General features: G+C 43.5%; 2 protein-coding genes, 1 long non-coding RNA gene and 1 pseudogene across 3 annotated transcripts; 2 read left to right on the top strand and 2 right to left on the bottom strand.

Annotated features, from left to right (window-relative positions):
* Window positions 1–125: 125 nt before the first annotated feature.
* Window positions 126–1,693, bottom strand: LOC135334905 (uncharacterized; annotated as a pseudogene).
* A 23-nt stretch (window positions 1,694–1,716) lies between these two features.
* LOC135334889 (uncharacterized) lies at window positions 1,717–4,747 on the top strand. The gene is made up of 8 exons (XM_064530255.1): window positions 1,717–1,837; window positions 1,965–2,312; window positions 2,486–2,730; window positions 2,821–3,117; window positions 3,172–3,330; window positions 3,551–3,652; window positions 3,762–4,397; window positions 4,481–4,747. The coding sequence occupies exons 1-8, from the start codon at window positions 1,754–1,756 to the stop codon at window positions 4,491–4,493; spliced, it is 1,884 nt and encodes a 627-aa protein (XP_064386325.1). The 5' UTR covers window positions 1,717–1,753; the 3' UTR covers window positions 4,494–4,747.
* A 336-nt stretch (window positions 4,748–5,083) lies between these two features.
* Window positions 5,084–7,020, bottom strand: LOC135334900 (uncharacterized). Its single transcript, XM_064530271.1, has one exon. The coding sequence runs from the start codon at window positions 6,907–6,909 to the stop codon at window positions 5,356–5,358; it is 1,554 nt and encodes a 517-aa protein (XP_064386341.1). The 5' UTR covers window positions 6,910–7,020; the 3' UTR covers window positions 5,084–5,355.
* Window positions 7,021–7,192: 172 nt separating this feature from the next.
* Window positions 7,193–9,677, top strand: LOC135334922 (uncharacterized). The gene is made up of 3 exons (XR_010394401.1): window positions 7,193–8,710; window positions 8,962–9,035; window positions 9,322–9,677. It is a non-coding gene; the product is annotated as an uncharacterized LOC135334922 (long non-coding RNA).
* The last annotated feature ends 6,040 nt before the right edge of the window (window positions 9,678–15,717 follow it).

Here is a 15,717-nt window from a genome sequence, read left to right as displayed (position 1 = left end):
TGCAACACTGCAGTACCGGCCACACCCCCACCTTATTTTAGTAGCTACGCCCACTCGATAATATTAAGCCGCCTTAGTAGATGAGTAGTGGCACATGGGAGAGTACTAGAAATTGTTTGCGAGCATCAAATGAACTCAAAAATCAATAAGAAAATTAATAGCCATTTTCTGCACATTCTAGCAATACAGAATAGTCTATATGTATCGCAACACAATATATAAAAGTTTTTAAGCCAAAAATTAAAGCGATGGAAATTCATAACCAATTTTGTTCAGGTCATTAATCCAAGCAACGACATACTTGATATCATCTTCCTCCAGAACTCCCATCTCGTATAGCATGAGGTAGGTGTTTCGTAGGACCTCTTGCAGAGGAGCTAACTGTGGGGGGTGAGTAGCCAACGTCTCCACAAGCTGAGAGGCCATCATGTAGAGAGGCAGCTCACTGTAGAAGTCCCTCATATAGTCGTGAGAGTTGCGCTCGTGACGAACAGCTGGTGGGGCAAACATCATACACACGTCAGGAATGTAGGACATGACATACTCGGAGATGTACGATCGCCAAATGTCTGAGACGCGACCACTAACAGTTTTGGGGAGGAGCATCGACCAGAAAGCTTTGTACAGATGCATTGTAGCCTGTGCATTATAAGGGCAGAACACACCATGAGGTAGGACCATTCGCTTCTTGTCACTGATATAGTCCATGGGTAAGGAGTGTGAGAGACGGTAGATGGCATCGACGTCAGGATCACGATTGGCCATGTACTGTTGAACAATAGGTAGGCACTTGACTTGTTGAGTTGATAGTTTTCGCTCTAATGGTACGATTCGATCGAGTGGAAACCCTCGAGGCCAGGCCTGAGCAGCACCATAGTGAGGGTAGGGGTTCCAAACGTGCCCCTCCTTCTTCACATCCACTACTGGAGATGTGAAAGTGCCAACTTCCTCAATCATCGGGAAAAATTTACCGCCTAGTTCGATGGGAACATTGTCATCGTCCATATCCAGAATGACCTTTGCACCGTTCGCAATAGCGTATAAAAATCCAATGTTTTTTCTGCTAAACGAGTTTTCAGGAGTCAATGATATAATGTCCAATGAAAGCGTTAGTTGGTATCAATAGTGAGGTAGATGCAACGGTCTTGATGTGACTTGAGGGGGTACGTGTCTGGGCTCTTCCTGTCTCCAACCACTAGCAAACAAAACTCTGGTGCCTTCTCCAAGAGTACGGTCATCGTTTCAGTCGTGTCTGGGGCAATCGTAGTTATTACTGCCCATTTTGTAAGTCCGCCACATTTGTCCGATACAAGTCCAGTCTTTTGTGGTTCGCTAGGTCGATTTTTCAACGTTACATCTCCGTTGTATTTTCTAAAGGGGTGCAGATCCACCTTGAATCCAGTAGTGGCTCCAACATTTCCAGAGATGACATGGTACCATGAGGGTGGTGTTTCTAGGAGTTTGTTCCCAGGGGTATAGGCTCTGAAATACCACAACGATACTATTAGAAAGCCTCCTACTAGTACGACAGCAGAAAATGTGTACAGAGTTTTCTTGTTACTGGGTGCTGACATAGCCATGGTCTCGTTAACTAATAAGAGGCGTATATTATCTAGCTAGCTAGCTGGCCGGGTACGGTGTGTGTCGTGGCAACACGTACGTACACAGAGCTAGCTAGCTATGTGGCCGTGGGTGGAACAGGAAAGGGGTGGGGCTACTCAACCTCAGCTACAATGGTGAGCTAGCTAAGAGAATGGCTGACATTGTGACCAGAGAACTGTGTGAAGCGATCAGACACAACCACCTCTTCGTACATGAGGAGCTAGTGAAGAAGAAGGTATATACTGTTACAGTGTGCAGCATCCACGACCACGTACACGTACACACTGTCTATCTTGTGTTAACCTCTGCTCGACCTCTGCTTGATATGCGAACAATGTATACTCCACCACACACTTGCACAGAGCACTTTCTTTGGGTACAACTTCAGAGAATGTTCCAAGGATCATCTACAGGATGGCAAGTTCAGCTCCGTCAGGCACATGTCGGAGGGAGCCACTCCAGTACAGATAGACCCCATCGCCCCTCCAGTCGCCACCTACACTGCCCAACTAGTTTCACCCGGCTGTGAACCTCGCATGGAGCTTATTCACTTCTGGAAAGAACCTAAAATTGGGATAGACGTGAAACAACAGATTCAGCTGATACTGAATATTCCAGTCTCCACCATCACCCTTCGCTACAATGGCAAGCTCATCCTTGACCCTACACTGCTGACTTTTGTGGGTGTCACAAACAAAGACACTATCGAGGTAAGACTAAATCTACATACTGCTGCAAGAACTGAGTGATCAGTTGCAACAGAATCAGTACATACAAAAAAGCATCGGTATACTTAATACAAATCAGTATATAGACCTAGTATATTATACAGTGCAGTATAATGGTGATATAATTATGTTGTTTAATTACCCTGTTGTTGCAGGTCCAGTACGACTCAGAGGCGGACATCGAGGAGGTATATGCTGGTTATCGTTGGTTCGATTACATCCACAGACTCAGCACGGGGAGGCGATGCTCTGTCTGGGTAGGTCTTCCTGCCGAGATGGAATATATCATAACATCTGGACTGAGGGAGGACCTCCCACACAAACTGGCTGGCATGCTACGTGGGGAGCAACGACGCTGCGTGGCCAATAGGGAATACTTTGAACAAATCGATGGAACAAGGTGGGGAAAATTTTTTGAGGGGTGAAAATTTTTTTGCACTAGCTAAATTTGGTCGAATGAGCTAGGATTAATCTAAATTCTCTCTCACAGAACTGTTCACCTAGTTCATGAGACGTTGTGTTTGGATGATTGGCGTTGTCTGCCCATGTCCCTCAAAATGGTGGAGGTCGGATGTGTGCAAGTTCTAGCAGCCATGACTCGTGGCTTCACCGTTAACACTTGTCTTGCTCGACTCGATATTGTCGGCTTTGTGGTACGCTCACTCATGCGTGCTAAGGTCAGACGGGGGTCAAAGGTGACAGACGCCAGCGGAGGTCAAGGAAACCAAGAACACAAGGATTTTCTAGTGACGGAACTGGTCAAGGCTAGCCTTAAGTTTATGATAGGGTAAGTCATATTTTACTTGCTGTAGACGTGAGATTTGTTTGCCTACCCTCAAAGGATTCAAGATCGGAAGCCACTACAGGAAGAGGTGGTCTCCAACTCTGTGTTCCTGGAGCAGTTGATTAATCTCCTTCACTCTCCCTCCATTACAACGGTCGAGGCTCAGAACATCATCTGTGTTATTGGGGGTGCCCTCTGGTTTAGTGATGGTAGAAGGTGAAGATATTTTTTTATCAGTAGGGCTGAGTTTCAAAACTCTTTGTCGGAGCATAATTATTATCAGAGCATAATTATTAATTATTATCTAATTTCCAAAGTCAAATGAAGACAGTTTAGTATCTGTTTTGGGTCTAATCCAGAGGAGGTCCAACAACTAGCATTTAATTGTTGTGCTGAATCAACATACAATTTAAGCGTAACATACAATCTTGTGCAGATGGATCACTAACAAATCTTATATACTTGAGTGGATATCGGAGGCAGTAAAGGCTCGCAGGAAGATTGACACTGACAACGAGAAAGAGCTTATTTTGTTTGAGTGAGTTAGTTCAATACCAACACCACCCTCCACACACCCACACACACACACCACCCCCCACACACCCACCCCCCACACACCCACACACACACACCCACCCCCCACACAGGTTCTTGGTGCAGACCCTCCTATCGTCAGTAGTACTCACCGCCACATTTCAAATATCCCGTCGCTTGTACGACAAACTGTTGCACCACTTGAAAGGTTTCCTCGCTCAAGTCGCCCCAACTGACGTGATCTCAGATAGAGACTTATTCAACGGGTCCCCTCTTGGTCTCTACCCTATCAAGAACGCCCTCAAGCTTCTCTACCCTTATCAGGACGAAAACGTGGACAAGAAACACTACAAAGACGACATCCCGATGTTGGACCGTCTTCGAGAGTCGAGTATGGAATCCGTTATATTTCTTTTACAAGTGCTTCTGCGAGTTAGCTCAAGCGAAGTTTTGCGAGAAGTTACATTCTTTGTGTTAACGGATTTCATTGTCTGTTTGCCATCTTATGTACCACCCAGACTGAAAGAAAAAAGTAAGAAGCTAATTCGAACAATGTTTAGCGATGATGCGACACCTATACCCAGTTTGGAAGGAATAGCTCGAGCGTTTTTGGCGAAGTATTATTTCGGCTTGCAGAATATTTTGGGACGAAATGTAGAGGATATTTCTGTGGGAGTGAGGCCTTCCTCTAAGAATTTGGATTTGCCTCACATTAAGCCCAAGCCACCAACCCCTCTTTACCTAGTGAAGTGAGTTCCTTTTTTTGTGGATTTCACGTAATTGTAATTTTAAACATTCCACTTATGACATACCACTTATGCACACTTTACAGGGTTCCTGGATGACGGACGGATGACTCGATTGAATTCATCGTAGCAACAAAACTATTTATAATGTTACACATGCACTTTGATTCCTGCTCTACTGTATTCATCATAGCAACAAAACTATGAACACTTTAAATGCTTCCTGTCACAGTAGCAACAAAACTATGAGAAAACTCTCTTTATGTCAATATGTGCCATAATTATTCTTTTGTTGCCATTCAAGTGTATAACATGTTTATAATAAATATTATGGTAAAAGTTAAAAATAATGATTATTTGCAAATTGCTTTAACTACTTCACTTTCAAATCTCTTGGCTAGTTCGTCAGAACGCTTTGGTTTATGTAGACACTCATTTGGGATAACTGGTCGATTAGTGGCCCAATATACCCTGTTCTGGAGGAATATTATAGGTCTTGGTCCTAAGGAAGCAAAATAGGCTCTTCACTAACAACCATGCATGGTCAATAGGCTTTGCATGAAAGCAAAAAATTTAGAGTGAAAGTGCTTTGTTTGCAGCTAGATCTAAATGCTTGTGATTGTGATGATTATGTTGAGACAGGGAGGTATTACGAGACACCATTGTAATTCTAACACTAATTGACTACGTCTGGCATATCTTATATTGAAGGACAGTATAAAAACAGTTACTTCTTGTGGTAACAGATACATAAATTATTTCACACCCACATAAGCATGCATGGTAAATTAAAATGTTTTGTGGTATCTGTCAACACAAGCATACAACTCAAATTTCTTTTGGAAAAATACTAGAGAAGTAGTGCTATTACTTTAATTAATTGCAGAAAGAACAGCTGAAAGACTCCTGTTTTAATCAGCTGTCTCAAAATTGGTTCCGTCTCACAATACTCTCTTGTACTCTATGTGCAAATAGCCTTAACTACTTCAGTTTCAAATCTCTTGGCTAGTTCGTCAGAACGCTTTGGTTTATGTAGACAATCATTTGGGATAACTGGTCGATAGTGGCCTAGTATACCCTGTTCTGGAGGAACATTATAGGTTTTGTTGTGACCAGCTACCTTTGCACAGCTCCAATGCACACTAGGCTCAAAGATGAATCTTGGTCGAGACATAAGCTTCGGCCTGTAAGTATAGCCCGGGAAGCATGTGATTCGTTGTGTTCTTGCAAAGTATTTTGGTACAGGTTTGTTCGAACAGTTTTGTAATTGCTGTGTTTTTTCTGAAGACACAAAGAAACTATTTTGAAATATGAATTCAGATACATCTTCTGGGCTCTTGAAAGCGTCAACCATATCTGTCCAACTGTTTTGCTGTACTGGTAGAATCATCTCATCCAAATCGATCATAGCTATGTACTCCACTTCATACATAAGCCTGTAGAAACAATCACTGATTATTAGCAGTTGTCCGTAATAATGAAAGGGTTCCCATTTCTCAAACTTTCTCCAACCAATTGTCTTAACAGTGTCTGGATAATGTTTCCACAGATATTCTAACACTTCCTTATCCACTTGAGTCTCATTCACATAAAACACAATTAGTTCAGCTCCCATTACTTTACTCATTTCAACAAATTCAATAACATCCTCCAAAAAGTGTTTGTCTTCTTGAATCAATGGACCTCCAATACATATTCCAAACTTTTTAGGAGCTCTTTCTCTCACTTCAACGTCTCTGTTCCCAACTTGGATTTCAGCTGAGCTCATCTCCAACTGGCAATTCTGTGAGGTACTCAATCGCACTGTTACAGGTACTTCACTTTCCACCTCACACAAGTAGTGTAAAGGCATTGCAACATGATTCACTTGCCAACATGCAGACACATGTCTACGAACGGCTGGCTTGGTGGAACATGTACTTGAAGCATTCAAGTATCTAAACAAGCAATAAAAATGTTGTTCCAATGCTTTTTTGTCCACATATCCCATCACAATCACAGCTGGTCTGGGCAATTGTGTAGATGATCGTCCATCGAAATAAGCAGAGAAAAAATGGTGTTCATGTTTTCCACTGCCAATGAGTGAGGTCCACTGAGTCTTAATCAGTCTAGATGATTCAATATTGGAGAGTTTGTGATACTCTGTGTCTTGATTTGTCAAAATGTGGTGGGGAGAACTGTCTTCTTCAAAGATGGCAGATTGAGAAACGTGCACACTGCTTGACTGCTGAGACTCAGAAGCTGTAGAGGCCGTGACAAATGACGATGCAGATTTATCAGAGTCTTTAGAAATAGATATTGATTCAACGGTTTTTTGAGCAAAGACAGTTCTACTAGGAGTCCTAGTAGGAGGGTGAACTAGTTCAGAAGAGGAGGACTTGTCGTCATTCTTCATCCATGTCTTCCTGAGTGTTAATGTTGTACCCCTGAAGTTAGAAAACTGAATATAATATAATATTATCATTATAATTAAAATAAATGGTGCAACTATCTTGGCAACAGATCTTGTTCTCATGACTGCAGTACTGTTAGATATAGATCTACCTACTAGCTACATGACTTTCCACAGTATTTTTTACAGTCACTAGCCTCGAAAATAGCTAATCAGCCGCCTTTCCTTGGTGATTCCAAAGGAATGGCGGCTGATTAGCGATGTCAGGAACGGAAGTTAAATTTAACCACAACACACCCCTCGAATTCTTCAGCAGTTGCAGGGAAGGCAAACTGGGCACAACAATAGGTCAACATAATTATATTATAATTATGGAGGGATGATGTTGAATGCCTCCTAGTAGTCTCGAATACCCGCCTCAACCTAAAAGCTTGAGTCTGGTCAAACTCACATTGAGGTTTGGTTCAAGTGTGTCCAGGAATTTCTTGGACATTTAATTGACCACAAGTGGGTGTGAAACATGAATAAAGTTATAGTCTACATGAATATCATTATAGCTAACCGCCGCAGCAGCATGGATTGTTACTAGTAGAAAGAATTAGCCCCTGACAGAAGGCGACGTAGGAAAATCATGGAGAGAGTTGTAAGGATGTGATACTAGAACTCTCCAGACTAGCAACAGGACCTTTGGAACACCTTGTCGAAATTAACAGCCTAAATGCTCATTTATGTGAATGTGACCGTCGACCATGGTTTCATGGCCCTCTAGCTCTGTGCAATGATGGCTTCAAGCTCAGTGTTTTTCTCGTAGGCTTTCAACTCCTAGCCTTAATTGATACACTGTCTGATATAGCCCTCTGTGTATGTTCTGTCCCTAACATGTACTAGACTCGCAAGCCACTCCCTTTTCTCTGATTGGACGGGGGCGGGAGAAAAGGGACTGGTGACTCTGGGCTACAGCTTGTGTAAATCAGGAATGCTATTAAATATTAATGTCACGTGCAAATTATCCAATTTATTCTGATGCGTCAAAAGTTAAAGACACACAGAAGACAAGTATACAGATCTATCTAGCCAGCCTTTTGATTTTATAGATCCTTGTACCAGTGTCTGTTGTGCCACAACTTGTGGATTAGCATGGAACAGCTGATGAACATAGAAATCTTGGCAGTCCTTCTTTGAACCGAGGAGTGGCAGCGATTTAAGACAGCTTGTACAAGTCTGACTACTCTCAATTCAACTGCTGCCGTCTGCCATTATCTGTCTTGTATTGTACAGGTTATTAAAAGCTTTAGGCAACCAATGACTTTCGGCTGCCAGTTCTCATCACGTAAAACTAAAACAAGCTAATCTCTGCTGGTGTCTTAGATGACTATATCCTAGCTGAATGCCTGATGATGTTATTACTCCATCATCTTCTCTTTTCTAGCACTAGCATCCATTCTTAAACTGTAGCTAAGAAGCCTGCGATCACTTTTGCAGGCTACGCAATTCTACTTAACCTCACGCAATTTTTGGATCACGTGGAAAAATCAATGAATAATCTCTACCCAAATTCTGGTAGAGACACAAAATGTGTCCCAGAGTCACCAGTCCCTTTTCTCCCGCCCCCGTCCAATCAGAGAAAAGGGAGTGGCTTGCGAGTCTAAACATGTACATGCGATGGCTTGTGGCTTTATCACTATGCTTGTGGGCGTGTAGTCCACTTGACTTTGCTGACTGTGCAGAACAAAGTTCATATGTGAGTTTGACCAGACTTAGGTTGAGGCGGGTATTCGAGACTAGCCTCCTAGAGCTGCACAGCTCTATACTGTACTATGAGTATATTGGTACCAGGACTTCAGTGAGCAAGGTGCAGGTACTACCTGCACCTTGCTCACCGTACAGGTGCATGGACATTCAACAGACTCCCATTGTTACCAAAGTAAGTAATGACAGTAAGTTAAAATTATGTATCGTTAACGGTGTTTTGGAATCCTTCGATGGCATCCCACTGATTTATTGTTTTGAGCATTCAAAAGCAGTATAGTTTGATCGGCACTAAGGGACAAACTTCAACATGTAGTCAAACACGTCTCCAAGGTACACACGTACGCAAAGTGGGCTGTCCAGCACACATTCATGTACATGAGTTCATACTTTCCATCATTTGGTGTTGCCATTGAACCCATGCAGCAGCCATTCACTCGGATCTAAGAAACAAAGGCAACAAAGTTTGCAGCTTTAAAGCAAGTACTTCTTAGGAGCTAGTGAGTCCCTAAACCTGTCTATTATGTATAATAAAGTTAATTGGCCTCTTCTTAGCTTGTGTATTAAACGTGTGTTGAAGTAGTAGGTAACCTCTTTGACAGTCGCTGTGGGGTTTACTCTAGAGTAATTTCACTGTAGAAGTGTGTGCTGTGTTCTTTCCATGCTTACATATACTGTAGGCAAGTCAGCTTTTATATGCATATACCTATAGGTACACACTGTGTTGGACGGTATAGCTACATGTATATAAAGCCATAATGTTTTTTTCATCTCGTCTGTGCACAGGCAACAGCTTCTGCCCCTGTCAAGAGAGGTGAACCAACTATCATCATATTCGTAGTGGGAGGGATGACCTACTCTGAGATGAGGGCGGCACGAGGCCTCCGCTGCCACCAACTGTGAGGTCATCATTGGCTCCACCCACATTGTCACTCCCACTCGCTTCATGGATCAACTGAAGGACCTGCAACCTCTCGTGGCCACATAGATACTTGGGACAGTTATTAGCTCTATCTTATAAATATAGTGTATGTGTACATGCGATTGTACAGACACAAACTATTGACTATCAGAAAGAATATTTTAAGCATGCATGTGTGTTTTGCAATTTTCATTACTTCATGCTATAAAGATATGCTGTATGTTTGGTCACATCAATTGTAGTTGTATATATTACATAATAATAATTTGATTATAGTATATATAAAATCACATTGTCTGATTAAGGAATAATGATACAATATCCTAGAATCAATATCCTGAATAATGATACAATATCCTAGAATCAATATCCTAAGCTAATAACGTTTCTGTGTCTGCAGAAAGGAGTTTGGCAAATTCTTCTCCTGATCGAAATGTCCTTTGTTTTGACACGATCCAGTGCACGTCCCAACTGTACAGCCAGGAGATGCTTGCAACATGAGAGCGTCTTCCTTCAGAACCACACTGTACACACATGAGGGGAAATTGCAGTTACTGGACACCTGACAAGTGTAGACTCTGTTCCCAGCACTTGCTTGAACTTAGAATAGCTCTCTTCCAGCAAGACACACAAAAACACAATCACATGATTCTTGTCCACAAGGTCCAATGCATGAAGAAGAGACTGTTGGAAAACAGAGTGAAGTGCAGACAGTAAATTTTATGGCAGAGATGCCTAGTCTCGAATACCCGCCTCAACCTAAAGCTCAAGGTTGAGGCGGGTATTCGAGACTAAGAGATGCCCTGAACTCCACTGATTCGGCATGATGGGGGCGTGACCTTCATACGAATGATGGCCACGCCCATCTATTTAGTAGGTTGTTAGCCTCGATTCCAGGCCGCTTTCAAGTGGAGAGGGGTGGGATCGAGGCTAGTAGCTTATTTGAGCTATGGTTTGAGACCACATTCATACAAAATTTCAGCAATTCATATATGCATGCAACCATCTCATCATTGTCATAATGCCTTAACCACAGGGTAGCGAGTTCAACCAAGCTGTCACGGTGGCTGTCCTTTCATTGTGAACTCTCTGGTGAACTCTTGATTCATTTGTACCCGACCGTACACCCACCCTTTTTAATTATTCATTGACAAGAAATGCAAAATATATACTGCTTCTATCCCTTAAAGCATCCACCATCCATCTGTTCCATACGCTCGTCTTGTATCTATGCATGGAATTCAAACACAATCATTAATTAAATAATTGTTTTCTAAACACACATACTTTTTGAGCGAAACAAAACATGCTGAGAGGCATTAGCACAGCACAGATTGCAATATTCAATTATAGCGATATACTTCAGTAAACTGTGACGTCCCTAGATCATTAATTATTATGCAGTTACCAGTACACATAATAAATGCTAAAGTATTTGCATCAATGTCACACCACTCTGGTCACACTTTATTGATCAAGAAAAATTGGCCTGGGAACATAATTATAACGAGGCTAAAACGGAGCTACAAATTAAGAGATACTTATAAAGGCAATCCCATACCAGTATGCACATGTCATCATGCAGGCGTTTAATGAAGTAAAAAAAGGTAACTCTTTAATTACCAGTCCATCAGTCCGCTCATTAGGAAGATCCATTTTCTGCATGGGGGTAGCTAGAAGAAACAGTTAAGCATTTTGTTATTACAGAAGGATATTCGATTTACTCCGATGCAACACCACTTAATTAGTTAGTTTTAACCATACCCCACATACAACATACACTTACATACATCGGCAATCTTTTTGTACCGAATACCTTTTTGTATTCTACCACAAGGTATAAACGTATACGTATAGAGATCTGCATGATAACGTCATGGTTTCGTCTATATACTTCAACTTCTAGAAAAAAGAAATAAAGATCAAAGCACCAGATAAATGAAGGGGACATCCTATGTAGATTCTAGTGTATATAATTGATTGCAACGATAAATATAATTATGGTGAGTTCAACTTATGGAATCTTACCCCGGCCCTTGTGTCGGTACGGGCCTAAACATATAGAACCGTTTTTTTTTTGTCTCACAATTTAGTTTTTGGTCGATCAGCACAGGTTGTGCCAGTGACTCCATATACCCACCATGATTGTGTTGTCTCGATCGTCTTTAGAGCTGCTTCAGATCAGATCTGTCTGCATAAATAGAGTCAGAGCCTGTGCAGCATTCCTAGTATACACACTGTGTAGCTATATATAATCTAATATGGCCTATAAGCTATATATAACATGAGTGGGATGTTGCACATGACCTAAATGTATGAACATTTGGTTACACATGAAATAATAAGCCAAACGTATCATTAATGGGGCTATTACACAGCTACAAATTAAGAGATCTTGTAGTGATAACAGAAATGACTTGTAGCCATCGGAAGGTAATCACATATTATTATAATATGCGCACATAATTATAGTACCAGGCGTTAATGAAGTAACTCTTTATACCAGTCCATATATGATCAGCCCGCTCATTAGCATTAAAATTTCCTGGGGACAGAAGAAGAAGACGGTTAAGCATTGTGTTATTACATAATCGCTGTGTACACCAACAGCTATACCATACGAACAATTCCCTTTCCCCGTCTGTAGAACCCATGGCTAAGTCCACCTTCTGCTGTGGGGCCGATGGTTTGGCCGCCTTCAGATCGGGGTGAACAGAGCCTGCCCCTGCCATGAGTGCATGGACAGGGGACTCAGCTGCGAGGCCGAAGCCTTCTTCAGCTGGGATGAACACGAGCACGAGTGGACAGGAACTCCAGCATAGTTAGAGGCAGATCAGTGGTCCGTCTTCTGCTGTGGGGCCGATGGTCTGGCCGCCTTCTTCAGATCGGGGTGAACAGAGCCTGCCCCTGCCATGAGTGCATGGACAGGGGACTCAGCTGCGAGGCCGAAGCCTTCTTCAGCTGGGGTGAACACGAGCACGAGTGGACAGGAACTCCAGCAGAGTTAGAGGCAGATCAGTGGTCCGTCTTCTGCTGTGGGGCCGATGGTCTGCATGCTGGCCGCCTTCTTCAGATCGGGGTGAACAGAGCCTGCCCCTGCCATGAGTGCATGGACAGGGGACTCAGCTGCGAGGGCGAAGCCTTCTTCAGCTGGGATGAACACCCCCAAGTGGATAGGGACTCCAGCAGAGATCAGAGAGGCCGGTGAACATGAGAGCCTTCAGGCTGAAGCTTTTGGGAGTGAATGTACACAATGAGATTAACATACCCCTTCAGGGCCGGTGAACATGAGAGAATCAGTGCTTCCGGGCCGAAGCCTTTGGGAGTGAACAGAGCCTGCCCCTGCCATGAGTGCATGGACAGGGGACTCAGCTGCGAGGCCGAAGCCTTCTTCAGCTGGGATGAACACCCCCGAGTGGATAGGGAATCCAGCAGAGATCAGAGCCTTCAGGCCGAAGCCTTTGGGAGTGAATGTACACAATGAGATTAACACATACCCCTTCAGGGCAGGTGAACATGAGAGAACAGTGCCTCCGGGCCGAAGCTTTTGGGAGTGAACAGAGCCTGCCCCTGCCATGAGTGCATGGACAGGGGACTCAGCTGCGAGGCCGAAGCCTTCTTCAGCTGGGATGAACACCCCCGAGTGAATAGGGACTCCAGCAGAGATGGAGAAGATCAGAGTGTCTTGGTTGAGAGATGGGATGATGGAGATGGTGGTGGATCCAGCTGCTGCCACTTGCCCCGCTCCACATCCTGCTCAGCTCCTCATTGAGGCACTGGGAACATAGGTTTCTGTCGTGGATCGATAGAATCAATGGGCCACCTCTGTTGTTAGTTAGGGCCACCTTTGTTAGGGCCACCTCTTAGTTGTTAATAGGGCCACACCATTCATATCACCACAACCAGAGGGTTGCGGTCAGTTGTCGATGTCAGTTGAGGGTTGCATCGATCGATACCACACAGATCACTTAAGACCAGACAGTCAGGGGCGGATCCAGGATTTAAGGAAGGGGGGTTCCTATAGTACTTCTTGTCCGCAAAGCGCGGGCAAGAAGTTCACTCGGCGCGCAGCGCCGAAATTTTTGTGACCACGCCCCTTTTAAAGTACCACGCCCACTAATTAACCCTCATGTTCTCCCTCATGATATATAAACACAGGAGATGGTTGTGACTGGAGGAGAGATAGTAGTGGTCCCCAGTGGAAAGACAGACGGTGGTGGCTGGTGAAGAGGAGACTTCTATAGACTTGTAGAACTTGACCATCAATATTATTAATGATTATAGCAATTATACATGTAAGTATGCAGTGTCATTCAATATGCAGTGTCATGCACTCTCCCTTACCTGAAACTTTCCTCTTCTTACACCAGGAGTCAAGGATTCATGGCTAGATATAATAATATTATCGCTTGACCACGGTGCAAATCAATGTGGCTGCAGTAGCCAGCCCCACCCTCTTGTTATGTAGAGAGAACCAGCCCCACCCTTTTATTATGCAAAGAGAACCAGCCCCACCCTTTTATTATGCAAAGAGAACCAGCCCCACCCTTTTATTAGGCAGAGAGGACGTACTTTGTCACGACAGTACAGCTATAATATAGCTAGCTAGCTAATATATACTAGCTGGAAGGGTAGTTCGTACGAACCCAACGAACTACCTCTGGATCCGCCCCTGACAGTGTACCATGCAGTGACTTCGAGAGATACCTAGGCCGGAGCCTTACTCAGCCAGAGCCTTACTCACCACAGAGCACCATAATTATGCATAGGCCAGAGCCTTACTCACCACAGAGCACCATATGCATAGGCCAGAGCCTTACTCACCACAGAGCACCATATGCATAGGCCAGAGCCTTACTCACCACAGAGCACCATAGGCCGGAGCCTTACTCACCACAGAGCACCATGCATAGGCCAGAGCCTTACTCACCACAGAGCACACAATAGGCCGGAGCCTTACTCACCACAGAGCACACAATAGGCCGGAGCCTTACTCAGCTTGACAGATCAATGTGAGTACTCAAACGGGAGTAGAACCAAACCACTTACTGATCAGACAGAACTTAGAACTTGGGAGCTGTGAGAGTGTGGCCTTGGCAGAGAAGGATAATTTCCGGCAGTCAGTAGCGTCCAATGATAATGGTGGGGTATCAATCGATTAATACTTAATTTTGGATGTTTGGTGGAGGCATCTTATACCGTCAATAAGACAATGGTACCTAGACCATAAGTTGGAATGAATTGCCTTTTGGATGCTTGGTGGAGGCATCTTATACCCGTCAATAAGACAATGGTACCTAGACCATAAGTTGGAATGAATTGCCACTTAATTGGATGCTTGGTGGAGGCATCTTATACCCGCCAATGGGTACCTAGACCATAAGTTGGAATGAATTGCCACTTAATTGGATGCTTGGTGGATGCATCTTATACCGTCAATAAGACAATGGTACCTAGACCATAAGTTGGAATGAATTGCCACTTAATTGGATGCTTGGTGGAGGCATCTTAGACCGTCAATAAGACAATGGTACCTAGACCATAAGTTGGAATGAATTGCCACTGAATTGGATGCTTGGTGGAGGCATCTTATACCGTCAATAAGACAATGGTATCTAGACCATAAGTTGGAATGAATTGCCACTTAATTGGATGCTTGGTGGAGGCATCTTAGACCGTCAATAAGACAATGGTACCTAGACCATAAGTTGGAATGAATTGCCACTTAATTGGATGCTTGGTGGAGGCATCTTAGACCGTAAGACAATGGTACCTAGACCATAAGTTGGAATGAATTGCCACTTAATTGGATGCTTGGTGGAGGCATCTTATACCACCGTCAATAAGACAATGGTACCTAGACTATAAGTTGGCAAGAATTGTCACTTAATTGGGGAAATGCAGTGTTTAAAGGCACTTGACAAGAGGCATCTTACGAATATGGTACAAAGACCATATACATTTGCAAGAATTGCCAGTACTTCGATGGAGGAAGCATCTTATGCATACAACAATCATCAAGTAACAATATGTTACAGCCACCATCGATCAAGGCATTATTATCACTCACTTCATGCCATCATGTCACTCCAGTGTTGCAATTATATTTGGGGAAGTTGGTTGTAATCCGGGACACGGCAGTGCTCTCGATCGGTTAAGTATGCAACTTCAAACTGCCTACCCCCACAGTAACTCCCATATGCAACTATATTACTGCCTACCCCCGCAGTAACCCCCACATGCAACTATATTAAAAAACC

Source organism: Halichondria panicea, chromosome 4, assembly GCF_963675165.1.
Source record: "Halichondria panicea chromosome 4, odHalPani1.1, whole genome shotgun sequence".
In the NCBI taxonomy this organism is placed as follows: domain Eukaryota; kingdom Metazoa; phylum Porifera; class Demospongiae; order Suberitida; family Halichondriidae; genus Halichondria; species Halichondria panicea.
Note: the sequence above shows the minus strand (reverse complement) of the source record. Positions and strands in the feature narration are given on the sequence as shown.

Bases quoted from the DNA above. Each gene is read 5' to 3' on its own strand.
- LOC135334889 (XM_064530255.1), top strand. From the start codon at position 1,754: ATGGCTGACATTGTGACCAGAGAACTGTGTGAAGCGATCAGACACAAC. The intron at 2,313-2,485 runs GTAAGACTAAAT...CTGTTGTTGCAG, and splicing joins CAAACAAAGACACTATCGAG to GTCCAGTACGACTCAGAGGC. The intron at 2,731-2,820 runs GTGGGGAAAATT...TCTCTCTCACAG, and splicing joins GAACAAATCGATGGAACAAG to AACTGTTCACCTAGTTCATG.
- LOC135334900 (XM_064530271.1), bottom strand. From the start codon at position 6,909: ATGAGAACAAGATCTGTTGCCAAGATAGTTGCACCATTTATTTTAATT.